Source organism: Onychomys torridus, chromosome 22, assembly GCF_903995425.1.
Source record: "Onychomys torridus chromosome 22, mOncTor1.1, whole genome shotgun sequence".
Taxonomy (NCBI): domain Eukaryota; kingdom Metazoa; phylum Chordata; class Mammalia; order Rodentia; family Cricetidae; genus Onychomys; species Onychomys torridus.
Genome location: NC_050464.1, coordinates 17,002,075 through 17,019,313, shown reverse-complemented (window position 1 = coordinate 17,019,313; position 17,239 = coordinate 17,002,075). Strand labels below are relative to the sequence as shown.

General features: G+C 46.2%; 1 protein-coding gene across 8 annotated transcripts in view; it reads right to left on the bottom strand.

The window, feature by feature from the left end:
- The window catches only part of Cux1 (cut like homeobox 1), a 331,979-nt gene that overhangs the window by 159,111 nt on the left and 155,629 nt on the right, over positions 1-17,239 (bottom strand). For all 8 annotated transcript variants that reach the window (XM_036172586.1, XM_036172588.1, XM_036172587.1 and 5 more), the window contains exon 3: positions 11,649-11,696. In XM_036172586.1, the coding sequence (XP_036028479.1) occupies positions 11,649-11,696 (48 nt within the window). The remainder of the gene's footprint in view (positions 1-11,648; positions 11,697-17,239) is intronic.

Genomic DNA, 17,239 nt, shown 5'->3' with positions numbered 1-17,239 from the left:
TCCAGCAACATGACCTGAGGCTTCCACTATACATTTCTTCCTTTTGTCTTCTTATTTTGAGTCAGGGCCGAATGTAGTCAAGAATGGCCTTGAGTTTGACATGTAGCCAAATGTGATACTGGATTTTTTGTTTTGCTTTTTCGACACAGGGTTTCTCTATATGGCCCTGGCTGTCCTGGAACTCTATTTGTAGATCAGGCTGTCCTTGAACTCACAGAAATCCACCTGCCTCTGCCTCTGGAGTGCTGGGATTAAAGGTGTGCACCACCACCGCCCATCTGATATCTGTTTTTTGATCCTCCTGCCTCCGTTATAGGAGTGCTGAGATCACAGTGTACACCTCCACACCCAGTTAATGCAGTGCTGGTGATGGAACCCTGGGCTCTGTGCACACTAGGCAAGTGCTCTACCCACTAGGCTACAGGCCTAGTTTGTTTTACTGTACTTGATTGACAGTTCTGAGTCTGTATTGAAGACTGTTTGTATTTAACACTGTGTTATGCTAGTTCAAAAGGAAAATAATATCATGTTTCCAGAGCAAGTGAGCTGTTAATTCCTTATGATACTGGATTAACTTAGGCAGCTAAGATCCTTTTATTCCAAAGTTGACAGTACAGCTGAAGTGCCAAGAATTATATATAGATAATGTATATGAAAGGCCTAGAACAACAATGTTTCGTATCAGTAGAGGAACAACTTTCTCCATGGTCCTGGGCATGGTGGCACAACCCTTGTTGTCCTAGCACCTGGGAGGTAGAGGCAGAAAGAACAGGAGTTCAAGACCATCCTTGTCTACATGGATCAGCTGCCTGCAGTCTCCATAAAGCTCAACCAGAACTGCAAGGTGAGCTACAGAGAAAAAGGCTCTCTTTCTTTCTCCAAAACAAAACAAAACAAAACAAAACCCAATAACAACAAAAAACTTTGTTTTTTGAATGTGGAGGCTAGAGACTATTGTGCAGGAGTCGGCTCCCTCCCTCCATCATGTGGGCTCTGGGAAAAATTCAGGTCATTAGGCTTGCTGGCAAGTGCTACTATGGTCTGAGCCATCTTGCTAGCCCAAGTCGCCTGTCTATTTTTGGGTGAGGAAAGCATGTTTTAGCAAAAATCTGAACGAAGATATTGCCATGAAGAATGAAATGGTAAGAGAGGCCACAGCGGAGGTGCGGCACCAGAGGAAGAACAGTGCAGGCAACCGAACTGGTAATTAATCCTCTCCGTGCCGTCTGCAGGCCGGTATGTCACCACTGACATTCCATTGTAGGCTGCAGCTGAAGAGCTGGGAGGCTGGAGGATCAGCTGCCTGCAGTCTCCATAAAGCTCCACTAGAACTACAAGGTGAGCTGCAGAGGACTGCTCAAACACCCAGGGCAGCAGACTGCTTGCTGTGAGCAGACTGGGTGCAGAGGTGGGAGGGCCAACGGCCTTGCCTCACTAGTCGTTCATTTCTTCATTCCCTCCACGCAAACAGGGTAAAGAGGTTCACAATCCCCACCTAGAGAAGACTTTACTTTAGAAAAACCATGGAATGGATACAGAAAAGTATTCCCAGAGAAGGAATAGCTGGCCGAGGGAGTGAAACAGTTGGTAGAACGCTGCTCCAGCATGCATAAATCCCTGGGTTCTATTCCGAGCACCTTATCAACTGGTCACGGTGGTACAAGCCTGTAATCTTAGCACTGGGGAGGTGGAGGCAAGAGAATCAGAGGTCCATGGCCATCTTTGGCTATATGGTGAGTTGGAGGCCTGTAGAACATAAGAGACCTTATCTCAAACAAACAAATAAAACAACCTTCAGCAAGGTTCACAATGTAAGAACAATATACAAAAATCAGCTCTATCTTCCTTTTCTCTCCTTTTCTGGCATTTTGAGATGAGAGGTAAGATCTCACTATTCAGCTTAAGCTGCTCTCAAACTCACAGTCCTCTTTCCTTTACCCCCGAGTGAGGCTAGGATTACAGATGTGCAGCACCATGCACAGACCAAAGTCACTTCTCTTGATAACACTAACAGTAAGCATCTGAAAACAACATTAAGAAAAACAATTCCGGGTTTGGGGACTTAGCTCAGTGGTAGAGTGCTTGAGCACAAGGCCCTGGGTTCGGTCCTCAGCTCCGGAAAATAAAAATTAAAAAAAAAAAAAAAAAAAAAGAAAGAAAAACAATTCCAACCGGGCAGTGGTAGCACACAACTTTAATCCCAGCACTCGGGAAGCAGAGGCAAGCGAAACTCTTGAGTTCAAGGCCAGCATGGTCTACAAAACAAGTACCTGGACAGCCAGGGCTGCATAGAGAGACCCTGTATCAAAAACCAAAAAGAAAACAAAAAGCCCCAACAATTGCTGGGGCTGGAGAGACAATGCTAATGCTAGACATGGGAGAGCTCCCTGTGAGTTGTTGGTCAGGGGAGACCCCCCCCCACAAACACATCCAACAACACAGGCTATATCTATATCTATATCTATATCTATATCTATCTATCTATCTATCTATCTATCTATCTATCTATCTATACCACTGCTCTTAGTTGTCTATCATAAGTAGACAACATGACCCTATTGATGAAGACACGCCAATTTTAGTTGCAAGACATAGTGCTTCCTCCCTGCTGATGGCTATCAAAGTACCAACAGATGTTATGCAGGATGCTGGAGGAGAAAAGTCATCAATGGACTTCCCCACTCATACACCCTGCAAGCTACAATACTAATATGCTATACAAGATGTGCCGACTGGTGTAGTAATGACATGGCATCTCTCCAGTTGGATTTGAGGCCCATTCCACGGGAAGGAATTCATGCCTGGCACTGTAAACCTGTTCAAAAGCTCATGGCTTGGAAGGTCACAGACCCTAATGGGTTACCTACCACTGTTATCTTGTCAAATTGCCTTTTAAATATTTATATTTATACCCACAGACGAGTGCAGCTCTGGACTGGTCAGAAAAGCTTCTTTCTGCAGTAGGCAGCAGTCAATCAATGCAGAGGTTCATAACTGGTTAAAGTGCTGAGAGTACTGACTGCTGAGTGCTTAGCCCTAAGTCAGACAATCATAGGAACCCCTCTAAGGCTCAGGGAACTCTGGGAAGAGGAGTCAGAAAGAATGTAAGAGCAAGAGGATGGGGAGGAGCGCTGGAGGCACTGTCTTCGGGTACTACTTATGAGCTCACAGCAGGTATGGTCACCACACAACATCAAGCCAGTCAACACTCCAGCTGAGCACTAGTGCAGCTGATGGCTTTTCGGGAAGGGGGCAATTGTTCTTTGGGGGCAGGGCTAATGGTAGGTTGCCCATGCTCTACTGGCTGGCAGGCCCCATACACACTCAGATGGCACTTACTGGATTCAGTGGGTATTAACAACCAAAAGAGAGGACATTACAGAGGGAAAGGGAAGTATTGAGAGTCTGAGGAAGAGTGGGAGGGGGCAGATTTGGGAAAGACATGATCAAGAGACATTGCAAAGCTGGGCATAGCGCAACACCCTTTAATCCCAGCACTAGGAGGCAGTGGCAAGCGAACCTCTGTGAGCTGTACATTGAGTTCCAGACCAGGCGTGGCTACACGGTGAGATGATGTTGAGGAGGAAGAAGGAAGAAAGGAGGAGGAGGAGGAAGAATACATTACAAACATATATGAAATTGTCAAAGAGTGTTTTAAAAAGTATACCATTTACTCTGAAAACTATAAAACATCATAGAAAGACACTAAATCAAATGGAGGTCTTTGCTGAATTGAAGAGTTAACACTGCGACAATGGTTAATAGCCACAAAACTGATACACAGAGTCAACACACTGCACTCCAAAACCCCAGCTGGCTTCACTGCTGAGAATGACAGACGGATCCTGAAATCTGTGTGGAAATGTAAGGGCCTCACCAGACACCCCCCCCACACACACACAAAAAAAAAAAATCTTGAAGCTGGAAAAACTTGGAAGACTCATACTTCCCAGTTGGCAATTATCACAAACCACTTTAACCTAGACTATGGCACTGGTATAAGGAAAACCATATAGATCAATGAAGGGTGAGCAGAGCCAGCAAGAAATACTTAAATCACGATGAGCTACTTAGTTTGACAAGAACAATGAGATCATCCAATGGCAGAAAACCTGGTTTAGTTTTGAAAGTGATAGGGACTGAACTCATGACTTCACACATGCTAGTCCTGAGGTTCTACCACTGAGCCACACCTCAGCCCCTCACTGGGGGATTCTAGGCAGGTGCTCTACCATTGAGCCACACCCCAGCCCCTCACTGGGGGATGCTAGGCAGGTGCTCTACCACTGAGTCACACCCCAGCCCCTCACTGGGGGATTCTAGGCAGATGCTCTACCACTGAGCCACACCCCAGCCCCTCACTGGGGGATGCTAGGCAGGTGCTCTACCACTGAGCCATACCTCCAGCCGCTTATCATGTTTCTAAGTGATCTCTGCTCAAGTTCACTCTGGGACCTTTGGCCATGTGACCCTTGGTGTCAGTCTCATTCTTGGAATCGTTGCATTGAGTAAACAGAACACTAGGGAACCTAATGATCATGCAGACACAGCTTTTCTAAAGGAAGATCTGTAGAGAATCGGGCATGCTAGTCATTGACATTTGACCATGTTTGAGGAAATCTATGTGACTAATATTAATTCTAATTAATTAATTAAATTTGAATTAAGCTCAAGAAATTTTAGGTTTATAGGGGAAATAGTATTAGTTTAGTCTTTTTTTCTTTTCTTTCTTTCTTTTTTTGTGGAGCTGAGGATTGAACCCAGGGCCTTGCGCTTGCTAGGCAAGCACTCTACCACTGAGCTAAATCCCCAACCCCTAGTTTAGTCTTATACTCAAATACGTTTCCTTTTTTCCTAATCTTTCCCTGTCCTCTTATCCCCTTGAACTTGGTTTGTTATAGCCCAGGCCATCCTGGAACTTTCTAGGTAGCTGAGGATATCCTTGGACTTCTGATCCTCTTGATGCTGGGATCATAGGCTGCCACCATGCCAGGTTTATAAACACTGTTTCTAATTCTCAACCAATCTATTCCATTGTGCTCTCCTGCTCATCATTTGAGGTGAGAGAAGCATTGAGAGGTCAGTTGATTTGGCCAAGGTCAAAGTCAGGGGCACCAGGCCAGGCCTTAACTTTCTAACTTTAGGCCTAATACTCTTATCCTGATATCCATGAGTTTGGTTTATACAGAAGCTGACAGAAAATAAAGTCTTTTTACTGACAGGGGATGTTTTTTAATTTATATAGCAGAGCTGTTACTTCCATCCATGTAGATGTCCATCTTTCTATCTGTCCCATCCGTCTGTCTGTCTGTCTGTCTGTCTATCCATCCATCCATCCATCCATCCATCCATCCATCCATCCATCCATCCATCCATCCATCTATCTATCATTCTATCATTCTTGTGCTGGTTAGAAATTTGTCAACTTGACAAAAGCTAGAATCATCTATAAAGAAGGAACCTCAATTGAGAAAATATCTCTATAAGATTGGCCTACAGACAAGACTGTGGGGCATATTATTGATTGATGATTAATGTGAAAGGGCACAACCCACTGTGGGTGATGCCATCACTGGACAGGTGGCCCTGGTTCTATAATTCAGGCTGAAAAGGCCACAGAGAGAAAGACAGTAAGCAGCACTCTTTGTGGTTCCTGCCTTCAGCTTCCTTCCTTTGAGTTCCTGTCTTGGCCTCCCTTTATGATAGACTTGCAAGCTGTAAGACCAAATCCTTTCCTACCCACGTTCCTTTGGTCATGGTTATCACAATAATAGAAAATAAACTAGAACACCACTTTTTCTGTTTGATCCATGTACCCTTGCCAATCCCAGTCCATTCAATTATTCATCTGTCTATTCCATTTCATGTACCTTCTCTATAAACCCATCTAATCCATCCAACCACTTAATTATCCATCCATCAATTCCCATTAACCTAACAAATCATTCCCCCATCCTCATCCATCCAGCAACCTCCATCTGCTTTATCATCCATCTATCCACCCCTTTCATCCATTCATCAATCCAGATATCCAACCACTTTTTCCAGAAACTCTTCCAACCCACCTACCCATTCATTCAGTTATCCATCCATGCATCCTACTCACCAATATCCATCTATCTATTCATTAGTCCATCTATTCTATTCCATATCCATCCATCCATGCCCTTCATCTACTTTTACCAACAACCATCCATCCATCCCATTCATCTACACATTCATTTTCACTTATATAACTCCATCTATCCATTCCAACCAACATCCCTTCACCTCAATCACCAATCCATCTAACTGACCCACCCATCTATCTTCACCCAACCACAACCATCCATCCCTCTTCTTTGCATCCTTTATTTAGTGAGGGTCTACTAAGCACCAAGCACTATGTAACATGGGCCACAGATCACACTGCCATTAAACCCTATGAAAACAGTATCTGCATGATTCTTTTTGCCATTGCATATCAAGGTCTAGTTGAGGTACGGCTTGCACAGAGATGTCACTGGATCAAGGAAAGAAAGAACTCACAGTCTGCACGGAAGACTGACAGTAGGAGTTGTGACTTGGTGAGGCAGGGTTACAAATCCACCAGGAACTGAACAGGAGTGGGTGGAGTGAGTCTTGCTTAGCTGTCACGAGTCACCAGGTAATAAAGAGTCTGATTCCCACAGGATCAAGAAACCCAAGTAGAACAGACATGATGTCCCATGGTACCAGCTCTGCCGTTGAGTCCCCTGGGTGCTGACTTTCTTGCCTTAGGCCACTGGCCTCTGTTGCCCGAGGTTCTAAGAGAACACTACCAATATCGCACTACCCTCATCCACGCTTTCCAAGCTCCCTTCTGTCTCTTTCCACCAGTTCAGGTTGATTCAACAAAACTTCTCAGGCATCTTCTATGTGCCTGGCTCTGGGAGACACCAGAGCCTCGGAACACCCTCCTGGAGGAGCAGGCTGGCCCTCACTTAACTCTAGGCACAAGGAGACTGCCAGGTGCCTGCTAGGCAGCTGGGAGCCGGATGCACAGGGGTTTCCCAGATCAGAGGCCAAATGACAGCTGGGTAGAGCACACCCCACTTGGGTACCCACTGTAAACATCCAAGAAATCTAGTGAAGGCTACCGAGAGGACGTTAAAAATAATTACCCTCTGAAAATATTAGATTTGCTCTGGATTGTTCATTACACACAATGGTTTAATAGGACTTTTATTGAATAGCTGCAGAGCTCTGGGCCGAAATCAATTTGCCTTACATGCGGAATTTTGATGTGTGCTGTTGACTTCCCCAACACGGAGCAATTTGTAATAGCTTTGGCTCGCTGTTGTTTTCAAAGCTCCCTGCTACATCACAAGCATTTATTTCTGACCACAAAATTACATTTATTCAACAGAAAGCAGCTCCGGGTCTTTAAGAGGTTAACTTCTGGAGTGCTTGGCTGCTCTCCAGCGCTGAGGAGGAGCGCGGGCGCAGTGGCCCCCTGTACACAGGGGCGGCAGCGCCAGGCGGGCGGCCGTGATTAATAGAGTGCTGAGTGCGCGCCTTTCCACATGCGAGCTGCTCAGGCCCCGGCTCCCATAGATCATGGGCTCGGCCTCAACATATCTGACTAAAATTGAATTTGGCTTCTCTCTCAACCGTTCATTTCCTATGTTATGCAAGGTTATATCCTTTTCTGCATGAGCAGAGCTAAACCAGCTGCAGCTTCGGAGGGAAAATGTGCTTTCAATTACAGAGCTGGTCTACTTGCCTCAGCAGCCCAGAGTCTCTAATTGAGCCATCACCCAGCCAACCTCCAGGAGGACCCCGTGCGGCCGAGGCCTTGGGGTTTTGCTCTAAGACATTAAAATGCCCACTGCCACCTTAACCACAGTGGCCCCTTCCACTACTTCAGAAGGGCCCAGGGCTTGCGGGTAGCTGGGCTGGATAAGCAAGAGGTCCCTGGTACAGGGCCAGGGCAGACAGCCACACAGCAGAAGGTGTCCCTGTGTCTTATGCCTAGAGTTTGTCAGTCTGTCCTGTCCTCAAAGTGCGTGGAGCTCTCTCTCTACAGGGCCCATTAAAGATACTTGTAGTTACCTCTGATGTCTAATCCTTAAAAAAATTAGTTTTTATGACAGGGTTCCATGAGCCCAGTCTGGACCTAAATTTGCTATGTACGCAAGGATGGCTTTGAACTTCTGATCCTCCTGTTTCTATCACCCAAGTGCTAGGATTACAGGCTATATAGCCAGTTAACATGAGCCACATGTGATCCTGTATAAAACAACACACATTTCTAATATAGTACACATATAATATATAAATATATGAAAACATTGCATATATGTTTTTTGAAACCATCTCTTACTATGTAGGGGAGGCTGGCCCTCCATTCACCCTGCTCCATGGGCTGGCCTTGAACTCGGCACCCTCCTGTGTCAGCACTGGTCTTTACTTCTGAAGGGAGGCTTTCACTGAGTGGGTAACCCTTCTCTTACTCATCTGTCTTTTGGTTACCCATGAACCTTGCAATGGGCAGGGAAAGGGGTTCCTTCTTTTTCCCTGCCTGATCCCACATGGAATTTCAGTGGCGGACACTCTGAACGTGATGAACATTTGCCTTCCTTGTCAGCATGTCTAAGTCCATAGCTTTCCCTGAGCACCTGAGTTTCCCTGGCAAACTAAAACCGATCTTCCTTGGTTACGTGGTGAATAAGGCTAACCTGGGCTACATGAGACCTTGTCACAAACAAACTAAGCAAACAAAAGCCATGCAGTTTTTGTTACGTAATCAGAAACAGGGTTATTTTGTTGTGAAACAAATACTGCAAACATACAAAGGCAGACAGAGTCGCACCAAACGCTTATAAACGAAGCCCCACGCTGCCTCTTGTGAGTCCAGGGTGGTGGGGCTCTAACAGTATGTGCAGGATTCTTCTGGCCATGGACTCCAACTATGCAACCACTTACGTTTGTCATCCTTCTGTTGATTGGCTTCAAATTTCTGAATCTGCCTTCAGAGTTAAGTTTCACTTCACTCATTTACTATTTGTCTTATTGGTGCTGAGGATCAAATCCAGGGCATTATGCATCCCATGAAAGAGCTCTACCACTGAGCCATAACCCTGCCCATCTATCTGCCCCTTGCTGGGGGTTCTAGTCAATACTCTACCTCTGAAGTCTGTTCCTAGTTCCTGGTCATAAAGAAATTGGTTTTAACACGGGTAGGTCTGGTGACTGCTGTTGAAGTACACAGGCAGCTTTTTGCAAGGTTAAAAAGGTTCTTTCTTTTTGTAGCTTTCTAGTAGTTTTTGTTTAATCATTTTTGTAAAAAAAATTAAAGTTATTTCCTTTATTCATGTATGTGTGCACCTGAGAATATGTCTGTATAACACATGTATGCCTGGTGCCTGTGAAGGGAGAAGAGAATTCTGGATCCCCTGGACCTGGAGTACATGTGGTTACCAGTTGCCATGTGGGCGCTGGGTACCAAACCCAGGCCCTTTGCAAGAGCTGCTCTTAACCAGCCCTCATGAATAGAAATTTATCAAAATCTCTTCTTATAATTAGTGAAATGGCAACTCTCCATTCATCTGGCCATGTTATAAAGTAAGATTAATACAATCTTCCTCTGTTAAATAAAACAGTATTTTAGGGATATGCCAAGCCTAGTGGCTTCCAGTTACCTTTCTTGGGGCTCCTGAATCATCTATTTATAACTAAATAAGAATGACTTATATTTTCCTTCTTGTCCTGTTCTTGTCTGACTCTAACATCGAGGTTATAGTAGCCTCTGAAGATAAGTTAGGAATTGCTCGTTTTCTATTTTCTAATGGAGTTTTCTGTCTATCCCATGAATGGCTGACAGAACTCTCTCTCCTGGGGGAACTGTGTGTACTGTGTCATATAGCACTTTGCTCCTAGCATCACTGCCAAAACGACTTGTAAGTGACCCTCAAAATTGAGTCTAGAAACTGGCATTCCATCACAGAAGGAGTTTGGGGAGCCACTACACCCTCAGCCACTTCCTCTTACATTTCCCAGGTGTTTGCGTACAATTCTGCTCCAATGGCACACGGCCTTGTGATTTTGGGAGGCATGAGGTAGACACATTGTGGAAGTTGGGACTCCACTTAGGTAGCAACAGGGACGTTGCTTTCCATATGAGACTCTGTGGTGCTGTGGCTGCTCTGGAGTCACCCAGGCTTCTCGCCTATACTTTGCATGTAAGCCCAGGAAGCTTACTGGTTCCCCCAATGGGACTTTGGTGGCAGCATCCTTGGTGCTCTATGAGGATTGTCATCCCTTGGCTGAGGCAATGTACTCCCTGCTAGAGAAAAGGCCATTTCTAGAATTTTCTCTCCTCTCTTGTCCTCTCTGAGAAAGGTGTGGCCTGCAGGGTGCAAGGCCAGGGAGCCACTGGCTCAGGCAGCACTAGGGTGGGAATCTCAGGTGAAAGTTCAAGGTCTTATTAGGAGACAAATGAAAGTGTGGGGTTGTGAGCTAAGCAGCAGCTCAGCAGCTTTCAAAAAGTACAACAGTCTAGTTCACGTAGGGATAATAAACACAATTAACTATAATTCAAAATAGATAAAAGAACTAAACAGAAATGAACAGAAAAGCACCCAAAGAAACATATTCAAGGTCGGTTCTTTAAAAAACTCACACAGCCGATAAACCATTTTACTACTAAAAGAAGATTAAGACAATGTAAGGAAGGAATGAAAGTGGAGAAATATATCACAGCTTCAGCAGATTAAAAAGATTAAAGGGCTGTAGAGAAGGCTCAGGTTAGTTAAGAGCATTTGTTGCTCTTGCAGAGGACTAGAGTTCCGTTCCCAGCACCCACATGGTGGCTCACAATCATGTATCACTCCAGTTCCAGGGGATCTGACCTCTGTATGTTCCAGGTGTGAATGTTTGTTTGTATTTAGACAAGGTCTTGCCATATAGCATGAACTGGAACGCACTATGTAGCTGACATCTAGAACAAAATCCTCCCGTCTCAGACTCCTGAGTGCTGGGTGGATTATAAGAGTGCGCCACCAGGCCTGGCTGTGAAGGATTGTTTAAATTACTGTTGGAGTAGACATGCTTCAGGTTGGATTGAACGCCGAGGTTAACTCCCGCTCCCAATTAATTGTCTGGGCTTGTGAAACAGAAAATTAAGTACAGCAATCAATCAATCTAATTTCAACATGAGTTAAATTTGATGACTTTGCCATAATAATTATATGTAATCGTTATGATTATAAAATTTCAAACTTTTCAATCAAAGACAACAGTTATCATTGGCTTCTTCTAAAGGTATTTCTGATCTCCTTTCACTTTAACAGCCTGTCTGTGGGGGAGAGGGAGGCGTCCCTTGAGACATCAGGGAAGTGGAGGATGTTCAGGAAGTAGGAGACTGTGCCCTGGAGTTTCAAGACTCAGTTACAGTCAATCCGCTTCCACAGCTTCTCACCTGCATAAATCCACATCAGCTTTCATCTCTCTACTTCCTGGAGGAGGCTGTAAGCAAGTGCCTGTGCTACCGCCGCCATCCCACCCCACCCTCAGACTGTGAGCCACAGCCAATGTTCCTTCCTCAAGTGGCTCTTGTCTGGCATTTGGTCACAGGAATAAGAAAAGTAACTAGCTTGAGTATATGGTGAACACAGAGGCTTACTTACCTCCCCTTGGAAGCTCTTGAGCAGTGGTGCTACCTGCTTGCGCAAATCCTGGGTGGAGAGGAGGTCAGGAAACAGCCATTGGAGGAAAAAGAAGAAGAACATGGGTTAGGATTCCCCTGAAGGCTCTGTGCAGATTATCACCACAGAAAATCACAAAGTAAGAAAGACCTTGTCCTAAGACAAAAATGGAACAAAACAGTGTAACTTCTAACATGCACATGTGTGTGTGGTATATGTTCATGTTCATGCGTATGTGTGCCTGTGCCCTCCTGGAGGCTAGGAGCCGACTGTCTTCCTCACTTGTTCTCGGCTTACTTTTGAGGCAGGGTCTCTCACTGGCCTGGAGCTGATTCAGCTAGGCTGTCTGACCAACGAGGCCTCAGACCTGTCTCTGCCTTCCAACACTAGGATTATAAGCGCATGGCCCTACACACCTGGCATTTATGTGGGTGCTGGGGCTCGAACTGGGGTCCTCATGCTCACGTGGCAAGACACTTCACCCACTGAGCCCCTCCCTTTGCCACAGTTCCTCAAGGGCGCATTCACACATGTGCCACCTTTTACCTCCCAGCTCCTCCACTGCGCAGTCCCTGCATTTCTACACCAAGTTCAATGACAAAAAGCAATGAGATGCGTCCACAGGCTTTTCTTCTTGACACAAACACTGCCTCCTGTGGAGACTGCTGGCCCCCAAAGATACCCTGAGACCTGTGAATTCACGAGTTGACGCAGTAAAGTGACATCGCAGCTGGGATTATGTTAACAATTGTGAGTCAGGGAGAGAATCCTGGACTATCTGGGTGGGACTAAGGTCATTAGAGTGCCCCAGAGAAACACAGGAGTCCTTCCAAGAGGGAATCAGGAGGGGATGCAGACACAGAAGCCGAGAGTGGGAAGACGGGAGGACGTGGGGTCCCGGCCAGAAGACAAGTATAGCCCGGCAGAGCTGGCGCAGGCTGGAACCAGGCCTCCCCAAAGCTTCTGGAAGGAATGCAGCTTCTGCTGGCACATTCATGTCCACCTTGTAAATCCTGTTCTGGATTCCCACCCTGCAGCGGTGTGGATGATGTATCCCTGCTGTTATAAGCAGATGGTAGCAACAGGGAATAAAACACTATTCTGTTCAGCCCACCACCCATTCCAGAAAGACAGGACAAAAATCTAACAGTGAAGGGCAAAGAAAGATTAAAAACATGACAGGAGAAAGATTGGTGTTTCTTGGGTTTTGTTTGTTTTTTGAGACAAGGTCTCATGTAACCCAGGCCGGCCAGGAACTTATTAGGTAGCTCAGGATAATCTTCAACCTCCACCTCCCAAGTGCTGGAATTATGCAGCCCTATTTCTAAAAAGAATTAATTTTATTCATTTATCATTTTGCATCTATCTTGGCACCTGCATGTGTTTATCTTTGCACCTGCATGCAGGTGCCCACAGAGGCCAGAAGAGGGTGCTGGATCTCTTGGAACTAGAGTTACCGGTAGTCGTGAGCCACCTGGGAACAGAAACCTGGTCCTGGTCCTCTGCAGGAGCAGCAAGCACTTTTAACCACTGAGTCATCTCTCTAGCTCCAGGCTCTAGTTTTCACAAAAGTATTAATGAGGATTGGATGTACTGGATGTAGTGGAGCATACTTGTAATTTCAGGTCAGGACTTGGTAAGTAAAGGTGGGAATCTAAGAAGTTCAAGGTTAGCCTGAGCTCTGTAAGAACATTCTCTCCCCACCCTCACTCCTGCCGTGTGTGTGTGTGTGTGTGTGTGTGTGTGTGTGTGTGTGTGTGTGTGTGTGTGTTATTCTACAATCAATCACTTTACTATTAAATCTTAGTATACTGTGGCACACCCTTTGCTACAGGTACTTGACCGCCTCTACCATGGGCAGCTCAGGACAAGAGATGCATTTACAAATGGGGACTCTCCTGTGAGGGAGGGTCAGTGGGAGAGGTTAAGAGGCTTCAAGAACTCTAAGAGAGCCAGGAGGCTGCAGAGCTAAGCGCAGGGAGCTCCCAAGAGAAGGCTGCTGCTTCTACAGACAGCTGCAGAGCTCAGGACCAAGGAAAGACTAGCTTTAGCAGCTGGGAAGCTCCAGGGAGCAGAGAGCAGCTGGAGTAGGGTTGGAAGCGGCCACAGAAAATGTGTAGAACGTTTGGTTCAAGCACCAGGGGAAAGGACAGGGAGGAATGGGGCCAGGCCTGAGAGCACTAACTGGATGTCCAGTCTGTGCTGGGCACCACAGTCCTTCACCTTTGCTCAGTGACCCCATCCACACTATGCCCTGGAACACTGAACAGAAGGATGTCCACAGCTTAGAAAGGAAGGCAATTTGTCTAAGACCATGAAGCTGGATGAGTTAGGGTCTGAACTGAACTCAGTCTCTCCTCCCTCCCTCTCTCTTTCTCTCTCTCTGGCTCACACTAAGCTGAGATTGTATAAAGGATTAAATCACCACTAGTGTGGAATGGCATGATGCAGTAGCCACCAAGAGAGTAACATGGTACTGATGGACACATGTGTCACTCAGATGGTTTATGAGAGCCAGGTGTGGTGACTCAGGAGGATCACAAGCTCAAAAGCAGCCTGAGATTACCAATCAGCTCCTCTCTTATAAAGTCCCAGTCAGAAGGCTGGGAGAGATGCTGGGGGGCGGGGGAGGTCACACAATGACAGAACTGAAGGGCCCAGAAATGGGGGGCCGCAGCAGAGAAGAGGACAGTAGAGTACTCCGTGGGTCAGTGTGGCCCTAGTCCAGGTAGCCCCTGGGCTGCCCAAGCCTCCCTCTTGGTATAAGGCTGGCCTCAGGAGCAAACCAACCTTAGGAAGCAAGGAGGTAACCGAACTATCTCTGCAGCCTACAGCAGGGCTCCAGGAAGGCCAGAGAGCTACGCCTCTCATGACAGGCTTGCCGCTCCCTCTTTTAACTATCTGGGGCTTTTTGAAACAGGAGCTCACTGGTCTTGAACTCAATCTAGCTGAGGATGACCTTGAACTCCTCGACCCTCCTGCCTCTACCTCCCAAATGCTGAGGATACAGGCATGTGCCACCATGCCTAGCTGGTGTGGTCTGGGGATAGAATCCAGGGCTTTGCCAACTGGGCCACAATCCCAGTCCCTGAAGCAGCCTTTTTGATACCAAAGCCAGATGTGCATCTGTCTGCCCACAGGTGCATGTGCACCCCCTGCCCCTCCCAATGGCTGTCAGGAAGAAGAAATGACTATATATTCACATGTCACACACAAACTGACAGAGATGCACTTCAAGCCACCAGCTAAAAGTCACCCGTTCTAATTTTATTTCTTGGCAGTTTGAGAAATGTCTTATCTCAATCTGCCGCCTGCAAATATTATCTGGTTTGTTACTAAACTAAGGAGAGGGACTCAAAGCTGCTCAGTTCTGGCCCACGGGACTCTGTCACCATCGGTTAGCGTGGACAGGAAATGATTCTATCCTTGTTTTAGAGCATGGTGCCCTTTGTGTTGTAGACAGCCACTGACACCACAGTCTCTGCCGCCTCTGGTCTCGGGTCCTGACTGCCAGCCGAAGGAAGGTGGGGTCAGTTGGTCGAAACCTCTAGAAGGAGCGATAAGTTGGTAACTGACACCTGTTTAAAAGTCCTAACGACAGAGCTGAACACTTAATCAAGTTATGGGTTCTTCAGCGTTGTCAATTTTGTTCCATCGTGGGACCACTGAACAAAAAGCAAACCAGGTTTCCACCACAGAAGCCGATGCTCTTGTGTATGGGGAGATGGCACTGTCACTCGGCTGCTTGCCCTGCAACCACGAGGACCTGAGTTTGATCCTTAGCACCCTGATAAAAAGCCAGGCACAGGGTTAGCCAGCCAAGCTGACTCATTGAGCCCTACATGCTAGTTAGTAGGACCTTGTCTCAAAAAGCAAGATGGAAAGTTCCTGAGGAATGGCATGAGGCTGACCTCTGACCTCTACACACTTGACCACCTATAATCACAACAAATATGTACACATATCCATACAGTAAATACACTTTTAAATTAGGAGAAGCTAATGCCCTTGAAGAGATTACTATCAGATGTCTGTTGGAAAGGGCCAGCATGATTTGTTTTGGCCCTCTCTCCTGAGTATGTAGCAGAAAAGGTGACATTACCAGAGAAACTTCTATGTAGAAACAATTTTCATTATTTGGGGCTGGAGAATTGGCTCAGCAGTTAAGAGTACATGTTGCTCTTACAGATGACCTGGGTTTGATTCCCAGCACCCACATGGTGACTCACAACCCTCTTTAACTCTAATCCCAGGAAATCTGAAGCCTTTTTCTGGTCTCTGTAGGCATCAGGCATGCATGTGGTGCACATAAATACTTGCAGACAAAACACTCACATACATGAATAACAAAATTAAAATCTTTAAAACAAAGTTGATAGAGACAGTCACTCTGGCTTAAAAGGAAAAGAGACAAAACACAAAGAATGGTCCATTCTTAGCCCTGCACTGAAGAGGTGTGTGTGGGCTCCATAAACGCATATACTTAAAGGCCCTTGTGGACCTGGGCTTTTTGTTTGTCTAAGGCCCAAAAGTGGTCACTGGAAGGCTTTGTCCCTTCCTTGGGGTCCGGGGTTGCTTGGGACATCTCTCCTGCTTAAGTGTCACCTCTAGATCCAGATTTACCTGCTCAGGGCAGGGGCTCACCTTCCTTTGTTCCTTCATTTCAGCTCAAATCTTCTGCCCATGTCCGGGCGTTGAAAAGCTGGGGTGGGACTTACCCCAGGTAAAAATGGAAACTGATTTGCACAAAGGGCCCTCAGAGATGTTCAGGTGAGGTGACAGTTCACACAGGACTGGAGAACACCATTTCCTTATGACTTTGTGAAGCCTTCACTTTGCTTTCATTATCCAAACCTCAAAGCATTCTTAATCAGGCATGGTGGTGTGGCCTTGTGGTCCCAACACCGGGGAGACACAGACAGGTAGATTCCTGGGGCTTGTTGGCCAGCCAGCCTAGCCCACTTGGAGACCTCTGGGCCAGGAAAGAGACCTGGCATCAAAAACCAAGGTGGACAGCTCCTAAGGAATGGCACTTGACGTCCACTGACTTTCACACACACCTAAATGGATAACCCTCAACACACGCACACCCCAGAAAGGAAATTCTGACTGAAAAGGTCTTCCAGAGCCAGGAGATGGCTTGGCAGGTAAAAGAGCTTGCTGTCAAGCCTGGTGACTTCAGAATCTGTATGATGGAAGGAAAGAACTAAGTCCTGCAAGTTCTCTGACCACCCCACACTAAATACATATGTTTTTAAAAAGGAAAATGTCCTAAGTATGTGTTCAAAGCACATTTTACATTTTTATTTTTATTATTTATGTGTGTGAGTATTTTTGCCTGCATGTTGTCTGTGCACCATGTGTGCCTGGTACCTAAGGAAGCCAGAAGAGGGCATCAGATCCCCCGAAACTGAAGTTACAATTGTGAGCTGTCATGTGGGAGGTAGGACTTGAACCCAGGTCCTTTGGAAGAGCAGCCACTGCTTTTAACTGCTGTCATCTCTCCAGCCCCCAAAGCCCATTTTTATATAGCATACTGTATGAGAACTGACACTACTGAATGCAAGACACAC